The sequence below is a fragment of the Oryctolagus cuniculus genome, chromosome 2 (assembly GCF_964237555.1).
Source record: "Oryctolagus cuniculus chromosome 2, mOryCun1.1, whole genome shotgun sequence".
Lineage (NCBI taxonomy): Eukaryota > Metazoa > Chordata > Mammalia > Lagomorpha > Leporidae > Oryctolagus > Oryctolagus cuniculus.
Genome location: NC_091433.1, coordinates 30,360,731 through 30,385,162, shown reverse-complemented (window position 1 = coordinate 30,385,162; position 24,432 = coordinate 30,360,731). Strand labels below are relative to the sequence as shown.

Below are 24,432 nucleotides of genomic sequence, written 5' to 3'. Positions count from 1 at the left end.
AGAGGAAAGGTATTTTTAGGTAATTGTCACACCAGGTAAAAAGGGTTTTGTTTCCATTTCTGTTCTTCAGTTGCTTCTGAAAGTTCTCTAGAGAATTTACTAAAAAGTATGAAAATGAAAGTGTTTTGCAAGGCATGAAAGGTTCATTTGTTTGCATCTAATCATAAACAAATTTTAGCATTCCCTTCTTCACCCTCATAATCCTTTTATATTACTTAGTCATTATTTTATATAGTGGACTAATGGCAAAATTTATGAGTTCATTTAATGAGTATCATGATTAAAATAGAAGAGAAAGGGAAATATTCAGTGATAATTTGTTCACATTAAAGTAAAATATCAAATTTGCTGGTATATTGAAATGCTACATTTCTTAAAAAATATGCTGGTATTTTAATAGTCTGAAAAAAATTGCACTTGACATATTAAACATATATATATAACATATTTGACTCATGGGTAGTTCAACTGAGTTTGAGGACTTTTTTTTTTACTTGACAGATAGAGTTAGACAGTGAGAGAGAGAGAGAAAGAAAGGTCTTCCTTCCATTGGTTCAACCCCCAAATGGTTGCTACAGCTGGCACGCTGCGCCAATCTGAAGCCAGGAGCCAATGCTTCCTCCTGGTCTCCCATGTGGGTGCAGGGGCCCAAGCACTTGGACCATCCTCCACTGCCTTCCTGGGCCACAGCAGAGAGCTGGACTGGAAGAGGAGCAACTAGGACCAGAACCCAGCACCTTTTTTTTTTTTTTTTTTTTTTTTTGAGGGCTTTTGGACACAGATCACCTAAGGTCTTTGATCTGAAATTTCATACCATGTTTTGTGATACATTTAATGAAAAAGTTTAAGTATTATATCTAAAAAATCAGTTTTATAGGATTTTAGCATTTTAATGAAAGGTTTATATGACAAAAGGAAGAGATTTGCAAAGCTATGTGTTTATATTTTAACTCTTGGTAGTGGCATTCTAATGAATAGTCAATTATGTGTCATACTGTGGAATGTTTAAAGAAGAGCACTGTGTAAAGTTGCTAGATTGGTAAATAAATTGCCACTTAAAAGAATTACTGTTCATTCATGTCAACCTATAACATATTTAAAAATATAACTTTATTGATGAAATGTTACTGATAGTGACAGAGAGGGTCTTTTGAGATTTTTAGATAATAGTAGCACACAAGCCTCACATGTTCCAGGAAATAGTTGGAGATCTGGATGAGGAAATCATGGTAGAAGTCAGGCCATTGGCTGTTACTCTAATTTTATCTGTAATAAAGTGATGATGTTTTGGGGTGGCATGAGAGAAGGAAGATTTGTAAACTACCACAAGAAGAGGGCTAATAACTCTTTGGACAGCATTTGCTTTGAGCCATTAGTCAGAGGTAATCTAGGCAGAGTGGTCAGAGAAGGAAGAGGAAGCCAGGCAGAGTCCTTTGTCATATCCGTGAGCTGAAGAGTGTCCAGGGCACCAGCAGCATCATGCAGTAGATTGTCATCAGAAGAATATTAATTTTGTCTGATCTAGAAAGTTCCATTTAACTCATTTGATAGCCATACAAACCATCAATAAAATAATGCTAGCTGGATGAATAGGTTGATTTCACAGCATTTTCCTGTTTAAAAAGGAATTTCATTCATAACTTGATCTGTATGTTGTTTTGTAAGAGCCAAGCACAATGGCTGATGGTGTCTTTTTATTCATACACGCTACAGGCCCATCTTTGTTTTTGAGATCTACTTACCTTCTGAGCGTGTGTTTTTATTTGGAGCTGAAACATCTCAAGCTCAAAGAAAGTGGACAGAGGCAATAGCCAAGGTATTTAAATATTATATTATTACTTCAAACCCAGGAAAAATTCTTAACTTTGCGTCTGTGGTTGAGCTTTAGGGGTCCATGAAAATTTTATTCAAGAACCTGGAGAAAAAAATGTATGTTCTTCATTAGGTTTTCCAAGTTTATAGTCAAAAGAAGATGAGAGTTGCCTTTCTAGAGCCTTAAGCAGAGAAGAGATTAACAATGTTGGAAAAAATCATTCATTGAACTTTCAATGTTTTTGATGATTGTTTTCAATATTAATTTCTGTATGTTTTTATATGTAAATTTCTTACTCATTGTGTGGACAGAGGGGAAGAAATGGACAGAATCAGTAAAATATATATAAGCGGAAAAAACAGTGTAGGTTGACATTTTTAAAAAGGCCACAGATCAACAAAGAGAATGTCTTCCTGTTTCAACTTTATGTAGAGCAAGAAAAACGGCACAAGATGCTGCCATTTGAAAATCCATTTTTACTGTTTAGTTTGGAAACACCCAGTAAGCTTAAATAATTGTTCTGAATTTGGGGTGACCAAGATAATTTTGCCACCTTTCCTCAGATCTGTGGTTAGGGAAGAGATTTCCTATTTTCACTGTCTTTATTACTTCTCTGTATTTGTTTTAACAGCATTTTGTTCCCTTTGTTGCTGAAAACTTAACAGAAACTGACTACGACTTGATTGGCCAGCTCTTCTACAAAGACTGCCATGCCCTGGATCAGTGGAAAAAAGGCTGGTTTGCTATGGACAAATTCAATTTGCGTTTTTGCCTTCAGATGCAGGAAGTTCAGGAAGACAGGATGCACTTAAGAAGACTGCAAGAGTTAAGTAAGATGCTTTTCTCTTATCTTAGGGACACAGTTCTTTATTGATGGGATAATGGTAGCTTTTACATAAAATGATGGCTCACTCTGGAACATGGGACTAAGTAGTATTAACAGTTGTGTCTGTATAGGTGTTTAGCATAACATTTAAAAATACATACCTTTTTTCTTCTTCTCTAGCAATCAGCACAATGGTTCAAAATGGGGAAAAATTGGATGTCTTACTTTTGGTGGAGAAAGGCCGGTAAGTGCTTTTTTGCTTTTTATCTCAACAATTCTGGGGGTTGGGATGTTTTGGTTATTTTATTGGGGAAGAAATCATTACGTTAAAAGCTGTTGGAAATTTCCTGAATCATGCATATAAAATATATATGAACTTTCTTCATAGCAAGTAAATACCAATGAAGTTTATGTATTTTTATATTTTTAATGAGTAACTCATTGTGCTCAGATTATTATAGATTTCTATGGAATATTCACATTTAGGTATTTGTAAAGCAGTTTGGTGATTATAACTATTTTCAGTGGTGATATATAGTGGATATAAAATCCTGAATTTTGCACGCATGTGAGGCTTTTATAAACTTCACTTTCTTCAGTGTGTTTAGTTTTTCAGTAACTGTTGTTAATCATCTACTCTTCATCAGGGATTATTATTAGGTATTGAGGGTACAGCAGTGAATACATAGGCAAGATTCTTGCCCTGAGGAAGTATATAGAGTAGTGGGGGAAACAAAGTAAGTAGATAAAAGATAATCATGTTACATAGTGTCCATCAATTTTAAATACCATGAAGAAAAACAGGCAAGGGAAAGAGAGATATTCTGAATAGTATTCTGAAAGCTAGGGCATTAGGAGAAGCTATTTTTGATGAAAGACTTGAAAAGTAAAGAAGCAAAGCATGCATTTGTCTTGATAGTGTGTTCTAGATCTAGGATCCAGCAGAGTTAAAGACCCTGAAAAGTGCTGGTCTGCAGGTTTGTGGCTTGGGAGATGTGGATGAGTCAGAGAATGGAAAGAAATGATTTTAACAATCTCTAGACCAGATCACATAGAGCCCTACAGGTCATGATGGGAGAAGATTTTAATTTTGTCCTGAATACAATAGGAAACTACTCATTCTGAGAACTAGGATGTGGACTGATCTTTGTTTTGTTTTGAAGGCCTTCTATGGCTCCAGATGAGTAAGCTTTGGGGGAATAAGAGTGAAAGTGAGTGTCTAGTTATGATGATGCTGTACAGGCAAGGCAAGAGATGGCTTCCGTGAGAACCTAGTGTTGATGAGTGGTAGGATATATTGTGAAGGCAGAGGTGGCACAGGGTATGTTGATGGAGCAAATGAGTATGAGAGCCAAGGGGGACCCCAACGTTGTGGGCCTGATCTATACATGATGGTAGACCAAGAATCTGGTTTCAGCAGTTGTAACTAGGAGATGTCTGTTTTATAGCAAAGTGGAGCTGATGAGTAGGCAGTTAAGCCTGAAATTAAGTGAAGCAGTTACAATTGGAGATGTAAATTTACCATTTAGTTGTTGTTTGGCCAAGGAATGGATGGGTTCACCTACTAGAGAAAGTACAGGTAGAAAAGACTTTAGAGGATTTGGCCCCAAGGCTTCTAGTATGTAAAGGTCTGCAACATAAGGATGATCAAGTAAGGAAACCTGGGAAAGAATGGCCTAGGCTTCTCAGAACAATTAGAGTTTCTTGCATAATTTTTTCTTGATTTATTGTTATGTGCTTAAAACAAATCCCACAATGACATTGATTCAGAATATTTAGCTCTGTGATAATGCAAAAATAATTTGCAAACCCAGCATAAAAATTTAGCTAAATCAGCCTTCTCTCTGGTTATTTTTCTTGCTAGTGACAAGGTTAATGACTTTCAACAGTTAACTGAACCTGTCTTCCCTTCATCTTCATAGGAGCACACCAGCAGCTCCACACAGCAAGCACATTGCTGATTAGACATTTATGTCAGAGTGTGTCTTTTACATTCTAGGCCCAGTTTGGACTTTGCTTTTTCACTTATTTATTCCTGAGACTATGATGGTTAATGACACCTTGGATTCCGATTTTTAGTACCAGATTATAAATTCACTCTACTGTCAGAATACTGTTAATTATGTATTCAGCAGTAAAGACCCAGTTATATGTGTAGGTAGTATAATGGCATCAAAATACAAGCAGAAATGTAGATTTTTTTTTTTTTTGACAGATAGAGTTAGAGAGAGAAACAGAGAGAAAGGTCCTCCTTCCATTGGTTCAAACCCCAAATGGCCCCCATGGCCGGCGCTGCACTGATCTGAAGCCAGGAGCCAGGTACCTCCTCCTGGTCTCCCATGCAGGTGCAGGGGCCCAAGCACTTGGGCCATCCTCCACTGCACTCCTGGGCCACAGCAGAGAGCTGGACTGGAAGAGGAGCAACCGGGACTAGAACCCAGCACCCACATGGGATACTGGTGCCACAGGGAGAGGATTAACCAAGTGAACCATGGCACTGGCCCAGAAGTGCAGTTTTACTGTCATCTATTTATGTTTGTTTTGCCTACTGGGAGCTACTTCCAAGGCAGGAAATAGTGGTCAATCTTACGGATTTGGTGTCTGAACTCACAGAACTTGTGTTCTTAAACAAGCAAATATGAATTTGATAATTGCTTTATTATATTTATCATTTTGAATTATTTTTATCAAGTTAACATGGCTAAGGTTTTTTCCTACTGGATTTGGCCAGTGGTATGTAGGTTTAAATTATGATGTAGTAAACATGGATTAAACCTCTTCAGTTTGGTGAATTTTTATATAGTGCTTACTATGTGCAGTATACTCCCTTATAAATGCAGGTATGGAAGCCAGATTCTGTTATTTTGTCCTTTCTTTTTTTTTTTTTTTTTTTTGAATTTTTTTTTGACAGGCAGAGTGGACAGTGAGAGAGACAGACAGAGAGAAAGGTCTTCCTTTGCTGTTGGTTCACCCTCCAATGGCCGCCACGGCCGGCACACTGTGGCCGGCGCACCGCACTGATCCGAAGGCAGGAGCCAGGTGCTTCTCCTGGTCTCCCATGGGGTGCAGGGCCCAACCACTTGGGCCATCCTCCACTGCCTTCCCGGGCCACAGCAGAGAGTTGGCCTGGAAGAGGGGCAACCGGGACAGAATCCGGCACCCCAACCGGGACTTGAACCTGGTGTGCTGGCGCCGCAGGAGGAGGATTAGCCTATTGAGCCACGGTGCTGGCCAATTTTGTCCTTTCTAATTTGCAGAAATGACAGGGTGAAATCCATTTTTAAAACAGGTACTCTCTCTGAGTTCATAGAAAAGTGGAACACTTAGGAAATTCCAAAGTAATGGTCATAGATTCTTCATCATTTTTTTATGACAATGTAAATATCTTTAAAAGCCTATCTCTGATTAACAAATTATGTGGAAACGTTTTGAGAAGATTTATTTATTTTTTAAAAGGCAGAGTGACAGAACAAGAGGGAGAGACAGAGAGGAAGAGGTTTTCCATCTGCTGGTTCACACCTCAAATGCTGGTAGTATCTGTGGCTGGCCCAAGCTGAAGTCGGGAGCCAGGAGCTCCAGCCAAGTCTGCAGCATGAGTGGCAGGGACCCAAACACTTGGGCCATCTGCTGCTTCTTTTCCAGGAACACTGGCAGAAAGCTAGATCAGAAGTGGAGCAGCTGAGACTGGAACTCGTATTCTTCCATGGGATACCAGTGTCACCACCAGGTGCTTAATCCAGTGTACCATGATGCCAAACCCATGGCGATGAATTTGATTTTAGACATGTTGAATATCAAGTGCTTGTAAGACATCTAAGGAGAAACTCTTGAAAGAGAGTTACTCTTGTGGATTAGATGCTTATGAAAACGGTTTATGGGATGGAGATAATAGATTTGGAATTTCCAGTATGTAAAAGGAAGAGTGTGTAGTTTATAGAATACGGAGGGGAAGTGTTGGAGACTTGATGAATACACATTCCTTTGGGGTAGTAGGGGTTGTCTTGTCAGGGGATAGTAGCTGCCTTGGGAGAGGGATCTGCACATTTACCCATAAAGTGAGACAAGAAACCAAGACTGATGTCACAAAGCCCAGGAAGAGCGTATACTGGAGTATTGCTTAATGACAGATTATGTCCTGAGAAGTGCTTCCTTCAGTGATTTTAATTGTATAAACCTTGCACTTACACAAAATATATTGTGTAGCCTACTACACATATAGGCTGCATGAGGGATGTGTGTGGCTGCATGATGAGTGTATGTATACATATGTGTACATAATGTGTATGTGTTAATGAATGGTATAGCATATTGCTCTCTATGGCCATGATATGCAAAACAAAATGAGATCAAATCCAAAAGAGGTGTAGTGAATAGACACAGTAAATGTGACAGGTATGAGGTTGTTGCCAGCATAACATGGCATACAATTACAATAATATATAACAAAATAACAATAGAAAATATAATATAGAGGAGAGATTTTGAGCCTGTGGTTAAGATACCCACATCCCACATCTGAGTACCTGGATTTGATAGTTGGCTTTGGCTCTTGACTCCAGCTTCCTGCCAGTGCAGAGTCTTTAAGACAGCTGTGATGTCTCAAGTGTTAGGTCCCTGCCACTAACGTGGGGCCTAGATTGAACTATAGGCTCCCAGCTTCAGCCTTGACCCATCCCCAACTGATGCGGACTTTTGAGGAGTGAATTAGCAGATGGGAGTGCACTGTCTCCTCTCTCCTCTTCTCCCTCCCTCCCTTTCTCTTTCCCCTCTCTGTCTTACTGCCTCTTAAATGAATTAATTAAAAGTTTTTAACCATAGTATAGTAAATGCATAAATCAATCCCCTAGTCATGTATTGTCATTATCAAGAATTATGAACTGTACGTATTTGTGCTGTGCTTTTGTATAATGAGTCATGCATTAGATTTGTCTATGCCATCATCACCACAAACATGGGAGTAGTGCATTTCACTATGACATTGTAATGACTGCCGTGTCACTACATGATGAGAGTTTCTCAGCGCCATTATAATCTTGTGGGGACACTGTTGTTTATGCAGTCTGACACTAAGCGAAATGATGTTTGGCAGCAATGACTGTATTTCAGTGGAACAATTACAAGTATCGAGCACAGCCAAGGGAGCGCCCTGGATGAGGACACATAAGTGATATCGAGTCAGTCTGGTTACTTGGAGAACAGAAGAAGTGATCAGCATGTACCAGACCAGATTAAGATTGAGGACTGAGTAAATGGAGACAGCTGGTGAGGACAGTTTGTGGGAGATGTGTGGAGGCTGCTGATGGCACTGTTGAAGTAAAGGGTTTGTCCCAGGAAGGGAATACTTGTGCAGTTTGTTTTAAGATGATTTGAACTTATGTAAGATTAAATTTTGTTTCAAAAGAGACTTTAAAAGGAGCAGCTGACAGTGGGAGAGAGAGAACATGAAAGGGAAAAGATCCCTCAATTGTAAGCATATGAAGAGAGGAATTACTAAGTGGTGGTGCGTGTTGGTAGCTTCCTTGATCTGGTAAAGGGATGTTGAAGGATGTAGTAGTTTGATGGTTTTCAGTGGCTTTGTGAGCTAGGAGGTAGGGATGACTCCTGAGCTTTTGCCTGGGTGACAGAATGAATGGCTGTATCTACCTAAATGGAAAATATGCCCTTCTCACCCAGTGCTCAAGCATAATGAGTTAGTTTTACCTGCAAAATAGAAGAACTTCATTGCATTGTGGTGTTTTTTTTTTTTTTTTAATTTTTGTCTCTCTTTGGATCTTTTGCCCCCTGGGAAATAATGAGTATAAGCTAAAGAAGATTGTGGTATATGTGTCAATGACAAATAATATTATGGCCTTGGGAAATAACTTTCCCAAATAAAATAACTTTCAGTTATTCATAATGATGGTATGTATAATTGAAAGAGAAATCAACCGACTGTAAGTTATAACTTTTTTTAAAGGATTTATTTTATTTGAAAGAGTTACAGAAGGAGAGAGAGTGAGACAGAGAGGGAGTTCTTTCATCTCCTGGTTCACTCCCCAAATGGCCACAACAGCCAGGGCTGCGCCAGACTGATGTCAGGAGCCAGGAGCTTCTTCTAGGTCTCCCACATGAGTTGCAGGGGCCCATGCACTTGAGCCATCTTCTGCTGCTTTTCTAGGCTCATTAACAGAGGTTTCAGCCAGAAGTAGAGCAGCCGGGACTTGAAGTGGCGCCCATATGGGATGCCGCCATTGCAGGTCATGGCTTAACCTGCTGTGCCACAGTGCTGGCCCCTGACTTACTTTTTTTCCTAGCAAGAGCTTGATACAACATTGCAAATCATGAATAAATCAAGTGAATTGATTTCATGTCTTTTTCCTTGTCGCTATCTACCCTTGCTTAAAGTGCAAAAATAGGGGCCAGCGTGTTAAAAGTCCTTGGAGGAGGCTCCTGGCTCCAGATAGGATCAGCTCTGGCATTGCAGCCATTTGCAGAGTGAACCAGCAGATCAAAGATCTCTCTCTCTGTCTCTACCTCTCTCTGTAACTCTGTCTTTCAAATAGATATAGTAAATCTTTTTTAAAAATTAAAGTGCTAAAATACATTAACATTTCTTTAAAGGAAGGAGGAAAACAAATTCCCTGAATTAGAAAAGTCTGTAACTAATCATCTACTCTATGAAGCCCCTATTTAAATGTGTATTTCAGTTTGCATGTTAGTTTCATTATGTCTATAGCATGAGTGTCTTTAGAAAGAAAAATATTGCAGTAATATATTACACACAGAGTACTTTCGCTCTGAAAAGCTCTAAACAGAAGGTGTTCCAGATGGAACTTTAATGTGTATATTTTGTGTACTTTAAAAATTATTATTTTGGAAAATAAAACTTTCTTGATTACAGTTCAGGGTTTCTGGCATGCTATTTGATGCTGTTATTGGGACATAGAGTCTCTGCTTTTCTTTTAGTACTTGATTTGGATTTCTTTGTGTGAAAAAAGAAAGTCGGCCGGCACCGTGGCTCACTAGGCTAATCCTCTGCCTTGCGGCACTGGCACACCGGGTTCTAGTCCCGGTCGGGGAACCGGATTCTGTCCCGGTTGCCCCTCTTCCAGGCCAGCTCTCTGCTGTGGCCAGGGAGTGCAGTGGAGGATGGCCCAAGTGCTTGGGCCCTGCATCCCATGGGAGACCAGGAGAAGCACCTGGCTCCTGCCATCGGATCAGCGTGGTGCGTCGGCCGTAGCGCGCTGGCTGCGGCGGCCATTGGAGAGTGAACCAACCGCAAAAGGAAAACCTTTAGACCTTTCTCTGTCTCTCTCTCTCACTGTCCACTCTGCCTGTCAAAAAAAAAAAAAAAGAAAAGAAAGAAAAGAAAGTCACGTTTGAATATTTATTGTTGACAAATATTCTGGATTAGCAGGTCAGAAGTCATTTTCTGGACAGTAGGTCAAATCTCCACTTTGGACTGGAATGTCCAAAAGACTACAACATCCTTGTCTCCAAATTTGAAAACTGTTCCTGTACTTTTTTTTTTTTTTTTTTTTTTTTTACATTTTTTTTTTAAACTTTTATTTAATGAATATAAATTTCCAAAGTACAGCTTATGGATTACAATGGCTTGCCCCCCATAACGTCCCTCCCACCCGCAACCCTCCCCTTTCCCACTCCCTTTCCCCTTCCATTCACATCAAGATTCATTTTCGATTCTCTTTATATACAGAAGATCAGTTTAGCATACATTAAGTAAAGATTTCAACAGTTTGCTCCCACACAGAAACATAAAGTGAAAAATACTATTTGAGTACTAGTTATAGCATTAAATCTCAATGTACAGCCCACTAAGGACAAAGATCCTACATGAGGAGTAAGTACACAGTGACTCCTGTTGTTGACTTAACAAATTGACACTCTTGTTTATGGCATCAGTAATCACCCTAGGCTCTTGTCATGAGTTTCCAAGGCTATGGAAGCCCCCTGAGTTCACTGACTCTGATAATATTTAGACAAGACCATGGTCAAAGTGGAAGTTCTCTCCTCCCTTCAGAGAAAGGTACCTCCTTCTTTGATGACCCGTTCTTTCCACTGGGATCTCACTCGTGGAGATCTTTCATTTTTTTTTTCCCCAGAGTGTCTTGGCTTTCCATGCCTGAAATACTCTCATGGGCTTTTCAGCTGGATCCACATGCCTTAAGGGCTGATTCTGAGGCCAGAGTGCTGTTTAGGACATCTGCCATTCTATGGGTCTGCTGTGTATCTCACTTCCCATGTTGGATCATTCTCTCCCTTTTTGATTCTATCAGCTAGTATTTGCAGACACTATTCTTGTTTATGTGATCCCTTTGGTTCTTAGTCCTATCATTATGATCAATTGTGCACAGAAATTGATCACTGGGACTAGTGAGATGGCATTGGTACATGCCACCTTGATGGGATTGAATTGGAATCCCCTGGTATGTTTCTAACTCTACCGTTTGAGGTAAGTCAGCTTGAGCATGTCCCGAATTGCACATCTCTTCTAATGAAGAACTGGATTAAGGATTCCTCTGGGTTGCCTTTAGAAATCTCTCTTTTTTTTAAATAATAGGTAACATCCAACAATTTTATGTAGTACAAGCAAGTGGTATTTATCCCACGTAAGCAAGGCTGTCAGCATTTTAAAAAATCAATAAATTGGACATACTACACAAACTGCAAAAATGTTAAATGGTTACATCAACTTTTGTAAAAGATATTTGGCATAAAAAAACTGAGCAAACAAGAAACAGAAGAGAAATTCCTCATCTAGATAAAGAATATCTACCAAAACCAACTTTAATAGTGAAATTGGACAGTTTTCCCTTAAGTTGGGGAAAGGGGGAAGTGTCTTTTTCTCACCACTACTTTTCAATATTATGGTGGAATTACTAGACAGTGCAGTAACACAAAGAAAGGATACAAAATGCATACATATTGGGAAGGAAGACATAAAACTGCTAGCAAATGTCATTATTGCATGTATAGAAAATTCAAAAGTACATCATAAGTACCCCTGGAACAATGTTAGTGTAGCAAAGTGGCGAATTACATGTACAATTTAATTGTTGTTCCATGTATGGGTAAGAGCTAGGATTTGAAATTTAAAAACAAAATTAAGCATCATTTAAAATTGCATCAGGTTAAAAAGCAAATCCCAATCGGTGTCTTTTAACTGGACAGTTCAGGCCATTAACGTTCAATGTGACTAATGAAAAGTGGTAACTTTGCCCTGCCATTTGCCAAAGATAAGTTCTAATATATGCTTTGAATTCCCTGTGATCTTTTGCTGTGAGGTTTCCTTCCTTTATCTTCTTTCATACTGATGACCGTGTTTCTGTGTTTCTGTGTGTAACACATCTTTAAGCATCTGTTGCAGGGCTGGACGAGTGGCGACAAATTCTTTCAATTTCTGTTTGTTATGAAACGTCTTTATTTCACCTTCATTCACAAATGATAGCTTTGCAGGATATAATATTCTGGGCTGGCAGTTTTTCTCTCTTAGTACCTGGGCTATATCTCGCCATTCCCTGTACTTTAAGCCTGAACTCTGTCTGTCTGTTGTGGTTACCATTTTCTCATTCTAGAGCTACATGCCCATTTGCCAAGGACAAATGTTGAGCTGTTGCTCAAAGGTTGTTAATGTAATAGCATAATAAATAACTCAGCCATGTTATCAGGAACAGAAAAGACTGGTGTGTTTTTTTTGTTGTTGTTGTTTTAGATTCCGTGGTTGAAATATAGTAAAGCACAATGTATTTGATGTCTTCTGAGACTGACTGCATTTCAGTTTTAATTTCTAATTCTAGACGTAAAGTAGCTAACACTAGGGAATAAACACTTTATCACTGTTTCACAATTATGGGACAGACTACTTTTCTCAGTTTGGGAGATTAGCACACTAAATTTAAGGTTCTTTTCTTCATATCAACTTATTCCATGCGATCTTTCTTTTGTCCTCCTTGAATTGTGTTTTATGGGAGCTGATACATTAGCAATCCTCCAGAGGCTAAATTATCCTAAAGTGGTTTCTAAATTGTGCATGTAATTGCAAATTAAACAGTAGCCAATTGCCCACAATATCAGCTTGACTGCTTTTGTAACTTTCTGATGATTTAATTCTGATGGTTTAATTCTGAATGTTTCTAAGACAAAGAGTCTCTTCTCTCATCACCCCAACAAATGCTGCAAAAATAGATATACTTCAGGTTTATATTATAAAACAGTTTTCGGTTGAGGAGAGTTATAGTAAAGGGAATATATACATATTTAATAAAAGGTGGATTTTAAAGTTTATATTATTTGCTTTAAACATTTTTATTCAACTCAAAGCATTGCTGTGTACAAAGAATTAAGTTTATGAAGAAATAAATGTGTTATGTTGTGAATAAATATATTAAAAAGTTACATTTCTTGATCTTGTGGTCAGGATAATTTTTTAAAGAGAAATGTATTTAAGTGGGTCTGGAAGCCTACATAGGATTTTAGTATGAAAAATTGAAAAGGTCAAAAGACAGACATCATAAGAGGTAGAAATTGTAGCTTCAGAGAAGTAAAATGGACTAGAAATAACTTCAGTCCAAGTTGTACTTAACCTTGAGTTCTTGAGGAGGAAGTGTGGGTCAGTGGGTCTCAAAAAATAGACAGACACCATGTTATTATTTTTAATTGAATTTAATTCATAACTTGTCTGACTCTGGAAAGAATTTCAGGCCTGTTACCAAGGTATAATAGATATTTTAAGAGAATGAATTTTTAACACAGTTTTAAAAGTCGTTTTATGAGGCCTGCTCTGTGGCATAGCAGGTAAAGCCGCTGCCTGCAGTACCGGCATCCCATGTGGGCACCAGTTCGTGTTCTGGCTACTCTACTTCCGATCCAGCTCCCTGCTATGGCTTGGGAGGGCAGTAGAGGATGGCCCAAGTCCTTAGGCCCCTGCACCCATGTGGGATACCCAGAGGAAGCTCCTGGCTCCTGGCTTTGCATGGGTACAGCTCTGGCTGTTGCACCCAATTGGGGAGTGAATCAGCATATGGAAGATATCTCTCTCTCTCTCTCTCTCTCTCTCATTCTTTCTCATTCTCTTTCTGTTTAACTCTAACTTTCAAATAAATAAATAAATTTTTTTAAAAAAGAAAAATAATTTTACAAAGTATAGATTTGGATTCATTCTCCAGTCAGTTGAACACTATTAGAAGTTTTGAGCCGACTTACAACAGGACTGTCTTACAGTCCAGTTGTAGGTGGTTGTCTGATTGTGTGTTGGTATGGGATTGAAAAACTTGAGCTATTCCTTTCTTGTGAAATAAGCCATCTTTTTATTATTATTATTTTTTTTTAAACTTTTATTTAATGCATATAAATTTCCAAAGTACGACTCATGGGTTACAATGGCTTCCCCCCCATACCGTCCCTCCCACCCACAACCCTCCCCTTTCCCACTCCCTCTCCCCTTCCATTCACATCAAGATTCATTTTCGATTATCTTAATATACAGAAGATCAGCTTAGTATACATTAAGTATGGATTTCAACAGTTTGCTCCCACACAGAAACATAAAATGAAAAATAATAGATGGTTTTTTTAAATGATGATGAAATCAGATCAGACCTATTGTCATGTTTAATCCCAGTGAGAGTCAAGTTGGGAATTGATAATTTCTTTTTTTTTCTTTTTTTTATTATTTTTAAGATTTATTTTATTTATTTGGAACAGTTACAGAGAGAGGGAGAGGGAGAAGGAGGGAGGGAGGGAGGGAGAGAGAGAGGAAGAGAGATCTTCCATTTGCTGGTTCACTCCCCAAATGGCCGCAAAGGCCAGAGTTAAGCTGATCTGATGCCAGGAGCTTCTCCCAGGTCTCTCATGTGGGAGCAGGGGCCCAAGAACTTGGGCCATCCTCTGCTGCTTTCCCAGGTACATTAACAGGGAGCTTGATAGGAAGTGGAGCAGCTGGGACTCTTTCTACGGGAAGCCAGGACTGCAAGCTGAGGCTTTCATGCGCTGTGCCACAGCGCCAGCCCCAGATCAGGCATCCTGAGGCTGTTTACTGAAGTTGACTTCAGAATGTACAATCTTCTTATATTAACATTTCCTACTACTTTGTTCTTGTGACAGTCTCTACATCTGCATATATTCATAATAGCATTTTCCTGCTTCTGACTAAAATCAATCTCTCTTGCCCAGTTTCTTATCTGAAGGAGTAAAAAACTAATACGGCATCTCTCTAAACTGAAGTGATTTATGAGTACAGTGACTAAAATGTACTAGTCTCCCATTTCTGTTCACAAAAGGATAACTGGCATGGAAAATGCTTCCTACTTTGAACAACTTGAAAACCAGGCACAATATATGAAACACCTCTTCAGACATTGGAGCAAGAGGCATTCGAGGTCTGTGATTAAGGAGAAGGGAGACACAGGAAGTAAGCATTGAGATCACCTTAACTTTCTATTTACAGGCAATCATGGTTCATGACACAAGAAGTGGGAAAACCCAACCAGAATGTAGTGGTTTTACAGAGATGGGAGAGAAGTTCATGGGTCTAATTTTCAGGGACAGATGGGAGAGAAGAGGAAGAAAAATGGAACTGTGCAGTATGAACATACATCAAAAAGTTCATGGGAAGGTGAATTAAAAGATAAACTTATTCTTGTGCAAAAATTTTGAAATGTATGCATAGACTTTTTATGTCATACCATTTCCATGATCTTTGTAAAATATTTATTTGAAAGGCAGTTACACACACACATACACAGAGACAACAGCCTAGGCTATACCAAACCAAAGCCAGGAGCCAAGAGATTTATCTGAGTCTCTCACGTAGGGGCAAAGACCCAAGGACTTGGGCCATCCTCTGCTTCTTTCCCAGGCGCATTAGTGGGGAGTTAGATAGGAAGTAGAGCAGCCAGAACTTGAACCAGCACCCATATAGGGTGGCAGCACTGCAGGCCGCAGCTTAACCTGCTATGCCACAACAGCAGCCCTATCTATGATCTTTTTTCAAGGCACTTCTATATATAGATTTAAAATTTTTGTACCAAAATAAGTTTATCTTTCAGTTCCATTTTTACAAAAACTTTTGAAAGTGCCCTCAAACTGTAATTCTATTTCATGAAAGTCTGGAACTGGTAAGCTAAAGCATAGTGACAGAAAGCTGACCTGTTTTTGTCTGGGACTAATGTAGAAGAAGGGACTCAATGCAAAGTGGTGTGAAGAAATTTATGAATGATGAAAATGTTCTATTCATTGATTGTCCTGATGGTTACTAGGTAGAAGTAGTTATAAATTATTTCAAACCATACACTAAAAATGAGGGGATTGGAAACTTTTTATTGACCAAATATCACTCACAGAAATAACACAATTTGTCCTTTTCTAGAAAAATAAAAAAACAGAAATCCTTCTATGATGATTGGTATGTTCCCCATATCGGAGCCATGGTTCTGTCCTGCCTGCTATGCATCCAATCCAGCTCCCTACTAATGCATAGGAGAAAGCAGCAGAAGATGGATCAAGTACTTGAACTCTGCCACCCATATGGGAGACCTGGATGGAGTTCCAGGCTCCTTGCTTCAGTGTGGGTCTGCCTACGCTATTGTAGCTATTTGAGCAATGAACTAGCAGATGGAAGAACTTGATATTTCTCTCTCTCTCTCTTTCTCTGCCTTTCATTTTTATAAATAAATAAATCCTTAAAAATTAAAAAAATAAAAAATACATGATAAACATTTTAAAGGTTTTCTTCTAAACTCCCATCCATTATGGTTCTTACTCACCAAGGATGCTTTTCAAGGCAGAAAGTAAGGTGTCCGTGAAAGGAAGACAGACATCTCTCCTGTTATGACTGACTTGGGGTCATCTTCCACGTATTTTCCATTAATACAGCTTTGTGATAATTTGCTCCGGACATGCTCCCTTGTGAGTCTGTGTGATAAAAAGAATAAGAGGAAAGGACACAGAAAGATATACATCAGAATTTTACCCATCGAATGAGCAGTTGTGGAAATAGTAACCAGGGCCTTAAATTATAGACATCTAATTTCTCAAAGGGAGGATCATGGTTATTATTGGTTAAGACCAGAAATCCTACTTTCTTAGTTCAGTTTTGCTGTTCCTTCTAGCCTGTAGACCTCAGCAAATATTTCTGGTCCTTAGTTTTGTTTTGTTTTGTTTTGTTTTTTTTTAATCATAAATGATGGGCTTGGCAGAAAGATTTCCAGTGCTTTGGCTCCAAACTTAGTAACAGACGCCCAAGATGGCATGGTTCATAAGGCTGTGAATACCTTTAACTTCTAGAGATCAGTCAGTACATTGATTTTGGTGATTTGTTCCTAATTACATGAAAAACAAGTAGACATTTGTACCGAAAGAAACAAAATGTCCATGAGTTTTCTACTCAGAGGCAGTTTAACATTCTGTCAAAAGCAGTTGATTTATGCACACATGCAGCTTTATGTTCTCTGCTCATTGTACTAAACATACACATCTACAGATGGATACTGAACTACTTAATCTTTCTCCATTTGTTGGAATTTAACCTTATTTCCCTTTTTACAATGCTTTGGTGAGTGCATGTGTTTGTATGTATAAACACCTGTTGGTGAGAGTGTAGCAGAAACATATTGGGAGAAACAAATTTTGTCTCTATTTCTCTGCTTTCAAGAATACTCTACTCACTGCAGTTTTTTTTTTTTTTTTTAAAGTTTATATTTAGAGCTTAATTATCAGGTCAAAAAATATATGTAAGTAAAAGAGAAATGTTAAGTCTTTTTGTTAAACTCATGAATTCATAAGGATCTAACATTGTTTATGGGGTGTAGGGTTTGATATTCATCAAGGAAAGCTCCTGAGTTATTTCATTTAGACAAGTGTAACCAGCAATAGAATGCTTTTGAGCTAAAGATGATGTAAGGTAAATGAAAAGGCTAAAGCTTGTCAAGAGTATTAGAACAAGTGTCAGAATTTTTCAGATAGAAAATTACAAGACCCAGAGGTCAGGGCTGCTGTTGTGTTGTGGAAAATCAAAACAGTAGATAAAGACGCCAAAAAGCAAGAGATAGGGATTACAGGCACAAGTGTCAGTAAAACAAAAGTAGTTAACATCAAGTTCAGAAAATGTTAGAAATTAGCTTGGTAAAATGCTGGTAGCTTTTTTTTTTTTTTTCCAGAAACATTGCAAGAAACAAAAAAGAAATAAAGGAAGAAGTTTGTTATTTTTGTCTTTTCTGTTAGGGCCAGTAATTATCAGAAAGATAGGACATTATGTCCCTCTTTTCTCTACATCCACCTCTGCCCCAGGGCTCATGCTTTTCTTTTTGGACTGAATCCAAAGTAGCTCCCTCATAGCGTGAAATCAAGATTAAATACTTTTATTTTGATGTAAATATACTTGAATTTCATCTGTAACAGTGTTATGTTTTGAATATAATTTTATATTTGATGATAGAACCTCAAAATTATTATGAGTCCAGAAATGCTAACCTCTATGCATTCACCTTGGAGAATGAACTACTTCTCTTGCCTGACTGTCAAGTTTAGGATCTAACAGCTAATGCATCCACTTAGATACAACAGGTGGTATAATAGAAGGCAGAGTGGCTGTTTGGCAACTAAGATGCAAAATCTGTGACACACTAAGTATAAGAGGTCAATAACTGATAGAGTGGGGTATATCACCTGGATACACCTTAATGGGAGAGTTGGAGTAACCAAAGAACCAGAAATGTTTATGATAAAGATAAGAAGATGTGTTTCTACTAGTACCTCCTTCACCCACCTTAGTAAGTCTTGAGTTCAGGGGAATGGCAGATCAAGTAGGAGGGGAAAATATAGACCAGATCATAACGACTTTTTCTTTCTTTTTTCTTTTTTTAGATTTACTTAAATGCAAAATGTCAGAAAGAGAGAGAGAGAGAGAGAGAGAGGTAGAGCTAGAGAGAGAGAGAGAGAGAGAGATTCCATCTACTAGTTTACTCCCCAGTGGCCACATAGCCAGGGCTGGGCCAAGCCAAAGCCCTCCATTTGTTGGAATTTCCACCCAGGTTTCCCACATGGGTGGCAAGATTCAAATACTTGGGCCATATTTTACTTCCTTCCTGGTGTGTTCTCAGGAAACTAGACCAGAAGCAGAGCAGCTAGGACTTGAACCAGTGCTCTAATGTGGCTTCCTGTGTTCCATGAGTGGTTAACCTGCTGTACCGCAATACCAGCCGTTGAAGACATTTTCATCTTGAAAACTCAGTAGTTGTAGGATGTGATCTGGAAGTGATGCCCTTAGCCTTGCGTTTTATAAAAATTGTAATTGGACAGTGTGGCCAGGGATCAGGGGGGCAGAGAAGTGGGGAAGAATCTATTGGCAGGGGTTTTAGTGACCTCTGGGCACACTATGAAGATCTGAAATAAGGCAGTGATGGAAAGAAGAGGAGGAGGGTGGATATAACAAGACTAGAGTCAACAGAATTTTGTTATTGAATTCATGTGGCAGTGACTTGAGGGGAGAGCAATCTATAGTTAATTAATCCTAAGTTTCTGGTAGTGTAAGTTGAGAAATAGAGTGGCAGGAGCAATTTATATGAGGAAAGAAAGGTTTGAGATGCTGGTTGCATATTAAGGTGATGGTATCCAAAATCCAAATATCCATGACTGGCACAGTGCATTATTTAGTTATTAATGCCATGTTTATTGAGCACTATGTTGGCTGCTATTATTATTTTAACTTTACCAGTGATGAAACTGAGGCACAAGCAAGGTTGATAACTTACCTAAGGTAACAAAGAAAGTAAAAAAGGAAGCTAAAATTTGAGTGTGGAAACATGGATTGCAGTCCCCCCTCTTAACCGCTGTCTGTGCCTGCTTTGCAACAAGATCGGATTTGTCAAAGCTATTGCCTAGAGATAGGGATTTGGGTGTCAGCAGTTTACATGAGGGAAATGAAACCACTGGCCTGACTGATATGCCCCTGGGGAGTCTGGACTTAGCATGAGCACTGAGGTCACACCTTGCTGTTCAGACAGGAATTGAGCTTGAGAAAGAGAATGAATGACCAGAGAGATAGGAGGAAAATTCAGAAAGAACATTACTATAAAACCCAAGTTAAATGGTAGTATTTTCTTTTCTAAAGAAATGAAATCATTAACAGTTCTGACATCCTGAAAACTATGAATGTACTTCATAACGTTTGTGCAAAATGGAATTAAAAGGTAAGTTCCTTTTGGTGCAAAACTTTTGGAAGCCATGCATAGGTTTTTTTTCCTAACACGCAATTTCTACAAACTTCTTGAAGACCTACCATGTGCATGGAATTCAAAATTTTTGCACTAAAATAATCTTATTTTTTTAAGAACTATTTTTCCACAGACTTTTCAAAGTACCTTTGTGCAGCTGTCAATATCTTTTAGACAGCACTAGAGATACTTGCCATGGGAATTTAAATTCAGTTTTTCAGAAATAGAAGAAAAGAGCTGGGGAGTGTAAGAGTGGAGACTGTCATTCCAGATAACCCCCTCTATTCTGTGACGAGATGTGATTGTCCCCGCAAGAGAAGGACTGAGTAGAAGACAGTGGTGATGAAAGGAAAGATTTTTCTTACAGTGAGTGAGACAGGATTCTGTGTCTATGAATTTAAGGGTAATCTGTCTTGAAGTAAGAATTTAAAATAAAAATGCAAAATTATGATTCGAAATGCTTTTTAAACTTTCCAGAACATTATACATCCATGGGCATACCAAGTTGGATTTCACAGTCTGGCATACAGCAATTGAAAAAGCAGCAGGTACAGATGGTAATGCATTACAAGATCAGCAGCTCAGCAAAAATGACGTCCCCATTATCGTGAACAGCTGCATAGCATTTGTTACACAGTATGGTACGTATCACAGGGTTCTTATTCAACCCCTAGTATTCACAGTGTCATTCTTACAGTTTTTCAGTGGCACCTCTATTGGACCAAATCAAGCCCTTTGTATTTGCAAGTGTACCAGTGAAAAGGAAAAGCCTAGTCTCATGCTCAGCTAACTGGCATTCCTTCTCTCAATAAAACTCATTTGGACCCCATAATACACTTTCACCGTTTCCTTCTTTTGATGACTAAAAAGTGTTAAATAATGTATTGAATGAATCTATGTTGTAAAGTGTATAAAAATAGTGAGGACCATGATTTTCTGTTATTGCAAGCATGGAATAAATCCAGCAGTAACTCAGTCTCTCTAAGCATGCGCTTAGAAATGGTAAAAACTATGGAACAATATGTAAAAGATCTTGTTTTCTGTTTTCATGCGTACAAAATGTGTGTGTGTGTGTGTTTCATTCAATATGCAATTGGTCAGATATGCAATAGATATTTCTGTGTAGAGTTTGCAGATCAAAAGTTGAACTAAAGCTATGTTGTCCAGCTTCATGTTAATTTCATATGCTATGATAGAATTTTTAGATTCACCTCAAAAATAGCCTTTATTCCTCATGTTTTTATTTATTTATTTTATATGCATATCTTTCATACTCTGAAAGGTAACAAAAATTCCTATTTGTATTTCTAATGCAACAATGTTCTCACTTAAAATTTTTTTTAACTTATTTATTTGAGAGTCAAAGAGACAGACAATGAGATAGGGAGCTCTTATCCCCTAGCCCACTCCCCAAATGCTTAGAACGATCCATAGCTGGGGCCAGTACCGGGATCCAGCAACTCAATCGAGATCCCCCACATGGTCCCAGGGACCCAATCACAAGCCATTACTGCCCTCTCCAAGGGTGTGCATTGGCATGCAGCCAGAGCCAGGAGCTGGAGACAACTCTGCAACCCAGGTACGCTGATGTGGGATGCTAGAATCTTTGCCAGTGTCTTAACAGTTATGGCAAATGGCCACCTCCAAAATTTTCCCACCTTTCATCCTGTAGCTTATTTAGATGAGAAATATTAAAAAGAATAAAGTGTTTGATCCTGTATTTTTTTGCTGCCCTGATATTAGAGAGATCTCTGGATATTTTTAATTACAAAAGAAGGTATAATCAGTGAAATAGCTATAGTAAAACATTGTATAATTAGTTCATTTCTTATTTACTGAGTGCCTGTTGCATATCAGCCACTGGTCTCAATAATGGCAACACAGAAGTAGGAGTAAAAATGTTAAAGACCAAGCTATAGGTTGCATATTCTGCTATTGAAAACTGACAATGCATGGATATGTTGTAAAATCTCTAAAATAAACCTTACAAAGAAAATTTTTTGAAATTAAATTTATAGCATGCATATTAGCCTTTCCTCCAAGGAGAATACCATTTTAAGTATTTCAGTTATTTTCTATGTAATTCAAATGCAAATTTTATTAAGGTGCAGCTTCATTGTGTTTGTATTTTATATCCACTGAAAATATGTACGTGTTTATATATATGGCCTTTCTTAGAGGAAGTTCCTTGCTATGATAGTATATATTTTTTCAGCTATAAGCATCTTTATTTGAAGATAAGGGAAGAAGAAGGTTATTTTCATTTATTGCTATCATTCAGTATTAGAATGCTTGCATTTTACAGGTATAAATGAATTGCATGGATATTATGTTTTAGCAAGAGCATAACCTCATTGGGAATTTTCACATCATGTTGGTTTTATAATGGCATAAGATCTTTCTTAAGCTGGCAAATGATTAAAATAACTTGACTAACTCTAGTGTAACCAATTTAATGCTTCTCTAGGGAAATCAGAAGTTTCTTTGTGTTGTTTACTTGAATTTAAAATCATTAAGCATTAGATTGTTTTCAGCTAAATCTCATACATTATAACTACTTTATAACTCTAGTACAAGGTGCATTAACTTGCATATTAAAGTGATAAAACCAATAAAAGACTTTTTTATAAGCATAGCATGGGAGAAACCTTGATGTTAGCAGCATGGGGAAAACTCAATGTTAGCAGCATATAGAAAGAAAGATTTGAAATGAACTTAAAATGTGTCCAGTGATCATAGGATTCCAGTGGTTGGCTAGGAGTCTTTGCAGTAGTAGTAATTTTGAAATACTGATCCCAGGGTGAAAATCTCTAGGCAAAGTTTCAATGCTTGTCATGTCAAGGTTTGAGCTTGACTGAGTTCACAATATGATTCTGGGTATTTTAATTATTTTTATAAATTAGCTTATTCTTAGGGAATGTAATTTTTGTAAACAAAATCATGTTCATATTCTCCTTCGATTAACCTAGTTGAATACCAACTATTAGAAACTCAGCTAGGAAGACAATGTCTTAGACTCTTGGTTGTAGTTGTTTCTTGGCATCCAGGGGTTCTCAGATTATGGATCACAGACAGACAAGTGAAGAGTTACATCTAAGTGTAGAATTCTGTGGTTCCAGGGTTGCTGCAGACATCAGTGATGTAGGAGTGCGTTTCACCCAGACTAAGGTTGGTAGCATGGGGCTCCATAATGAGGTATTGTGTCTACTAGGAGCCTTAAGGGAAAGCAGGAGGAAGTTAAGAGAAAGAGTTGGGGATTCGAGGAGAATACAGTGCGTGCTGGTGTACAGTGTCATGACAGAAGACTGTAAATTCAACTACTGTATCTAGTTAAATGTGGCCAGAGCTTAGTTTGAGAAGAAGAGAAATGAGGTCAGTTCACTTAGCATTTTAATTATGCTAAGAAAATCCACAGGGGCCAGCACTGTGGCAAAGTGAGTAAAGCTGCTGCCTGTGATGCCAGCACCCCATACCGGGCTGCTCCACTTCCAATCCAGCTCTCTGCTAACGTGACGGTGAAAGCAGCTCAAGATGGCCCAAATGCTGGGGTCCCTGCACCTTCTGGGGTGACCTAGAAGAAGCCCCTAGCTTCTGTCTGGCTCAGATCTGGCTGTTGTGGCCATTTGGAGAGTGATGGAAAACCTCTCTCTCTCTCTCTCTCTCTCTCTCTCTGTTTCAAATAAACAAAATAAATTTCTAGAAATCTGCAAGCTTTTTTTTTATAGACAATGGGAGGGCAGCACACAGATTTTTATGGTTGTCAGTAACACCAAAAGAACTGTACTTCAGATCATGTAGTCATTTTCAAACCAGTCTGGAAGGCTGCACAAGACTGGGGCCTGGAGTCATGAAAATGCAGTGAGGAATCAAGGGCACAAAATCACAGCATATGGGATGGAAAGAAGGGGACAGTTTTGAGAATGAGGTCATGACATTAAATGTATGTGATATAGTATATTTATTATTCTTTCAGTGTAATGAGAAAGAGTTTCTGACTTAGAAGGGGTTGGGGAAGAAACCAGTACCATGTATTGAGGTAGAGGAACAAAATCAAGAACTTGTTGGGATTGGAAGGTGAATGTCCAAAATAATTAATTCCTTTAGGTTATTTTGAATTGCTTTTAAATGTGTGTGCAAACACACACATACACAAACGCACACACACACATATGGTGTTTCTGTGTTTTGCCTGCAGATTCATGACAGTATGTGTGTATGAAATCTTAGAAACTAAAACCTGAGTGGAAAAAGGTATAATAGTTAAAGTGATGAGGTTGAGTAAGTTCTCCCAGAGAACTTTATAGGGCATTGGAAGAGAGGAGAAAGAAGAATGGATACCTGAAATCTCCTGTAAATACTAAATGAGCAGAATACGTGGAAGGGGATAAAAATGAAATCCTGATGTCAGGAAAAGCATGGGGTTAAATTAATTTCTTTTTCTTTTTCTTTTTCTTCTTCTTTTTTTTTTTTTTTTGACAGGCAGAGTGAACAGTGAGAGAGAGAGACAGAGAGAAAGGTCTTCCTTTGCCATTGGTTCACCCTCTAATGGCCGCCACGGCCAGCACGCTGCGGCCGGCGCACCA

At 38.4% G+C, this 24,432-nt stretch overlaps 1 protein-coding gene across 9 annotated transcripts in view; it reads left to right on the top strand.

Annotated features, from left to right (window-relative positions):
* ARAP2 (ArfGAP with RhoGAP domain, ankyrin repeat and PH domain 2) overlaps positions 1-24,432 on the top strand; it is a 209,540-nt gene that overhangs the window by 103,133 nt on the left and 81,975 nt on the right. For all 9 annotated transcript variants that reach the window (XM_070069627.1, XM_070069629.1, XM_070069624.1 and 6 more), the window contains 4 exons: positions 1,714-1,816; positions 2,445-2,643; positions 2,820-2,883; positions 20,327-20,490. In XM_070069627.1, coding sequence (XP_069925728.1) covers positions 1,714-1,816; positions 2,445-2,643; positions 2,820-2,883; positions 20,327-20,490 — 530 coding nt within the window. The remainder of the gene's footprint in view (positions 1-1,713; positions 1,817-2,444; positions 2,644-2,819; positions 2,884-20,326; positions 20,491-24,432) is intronic.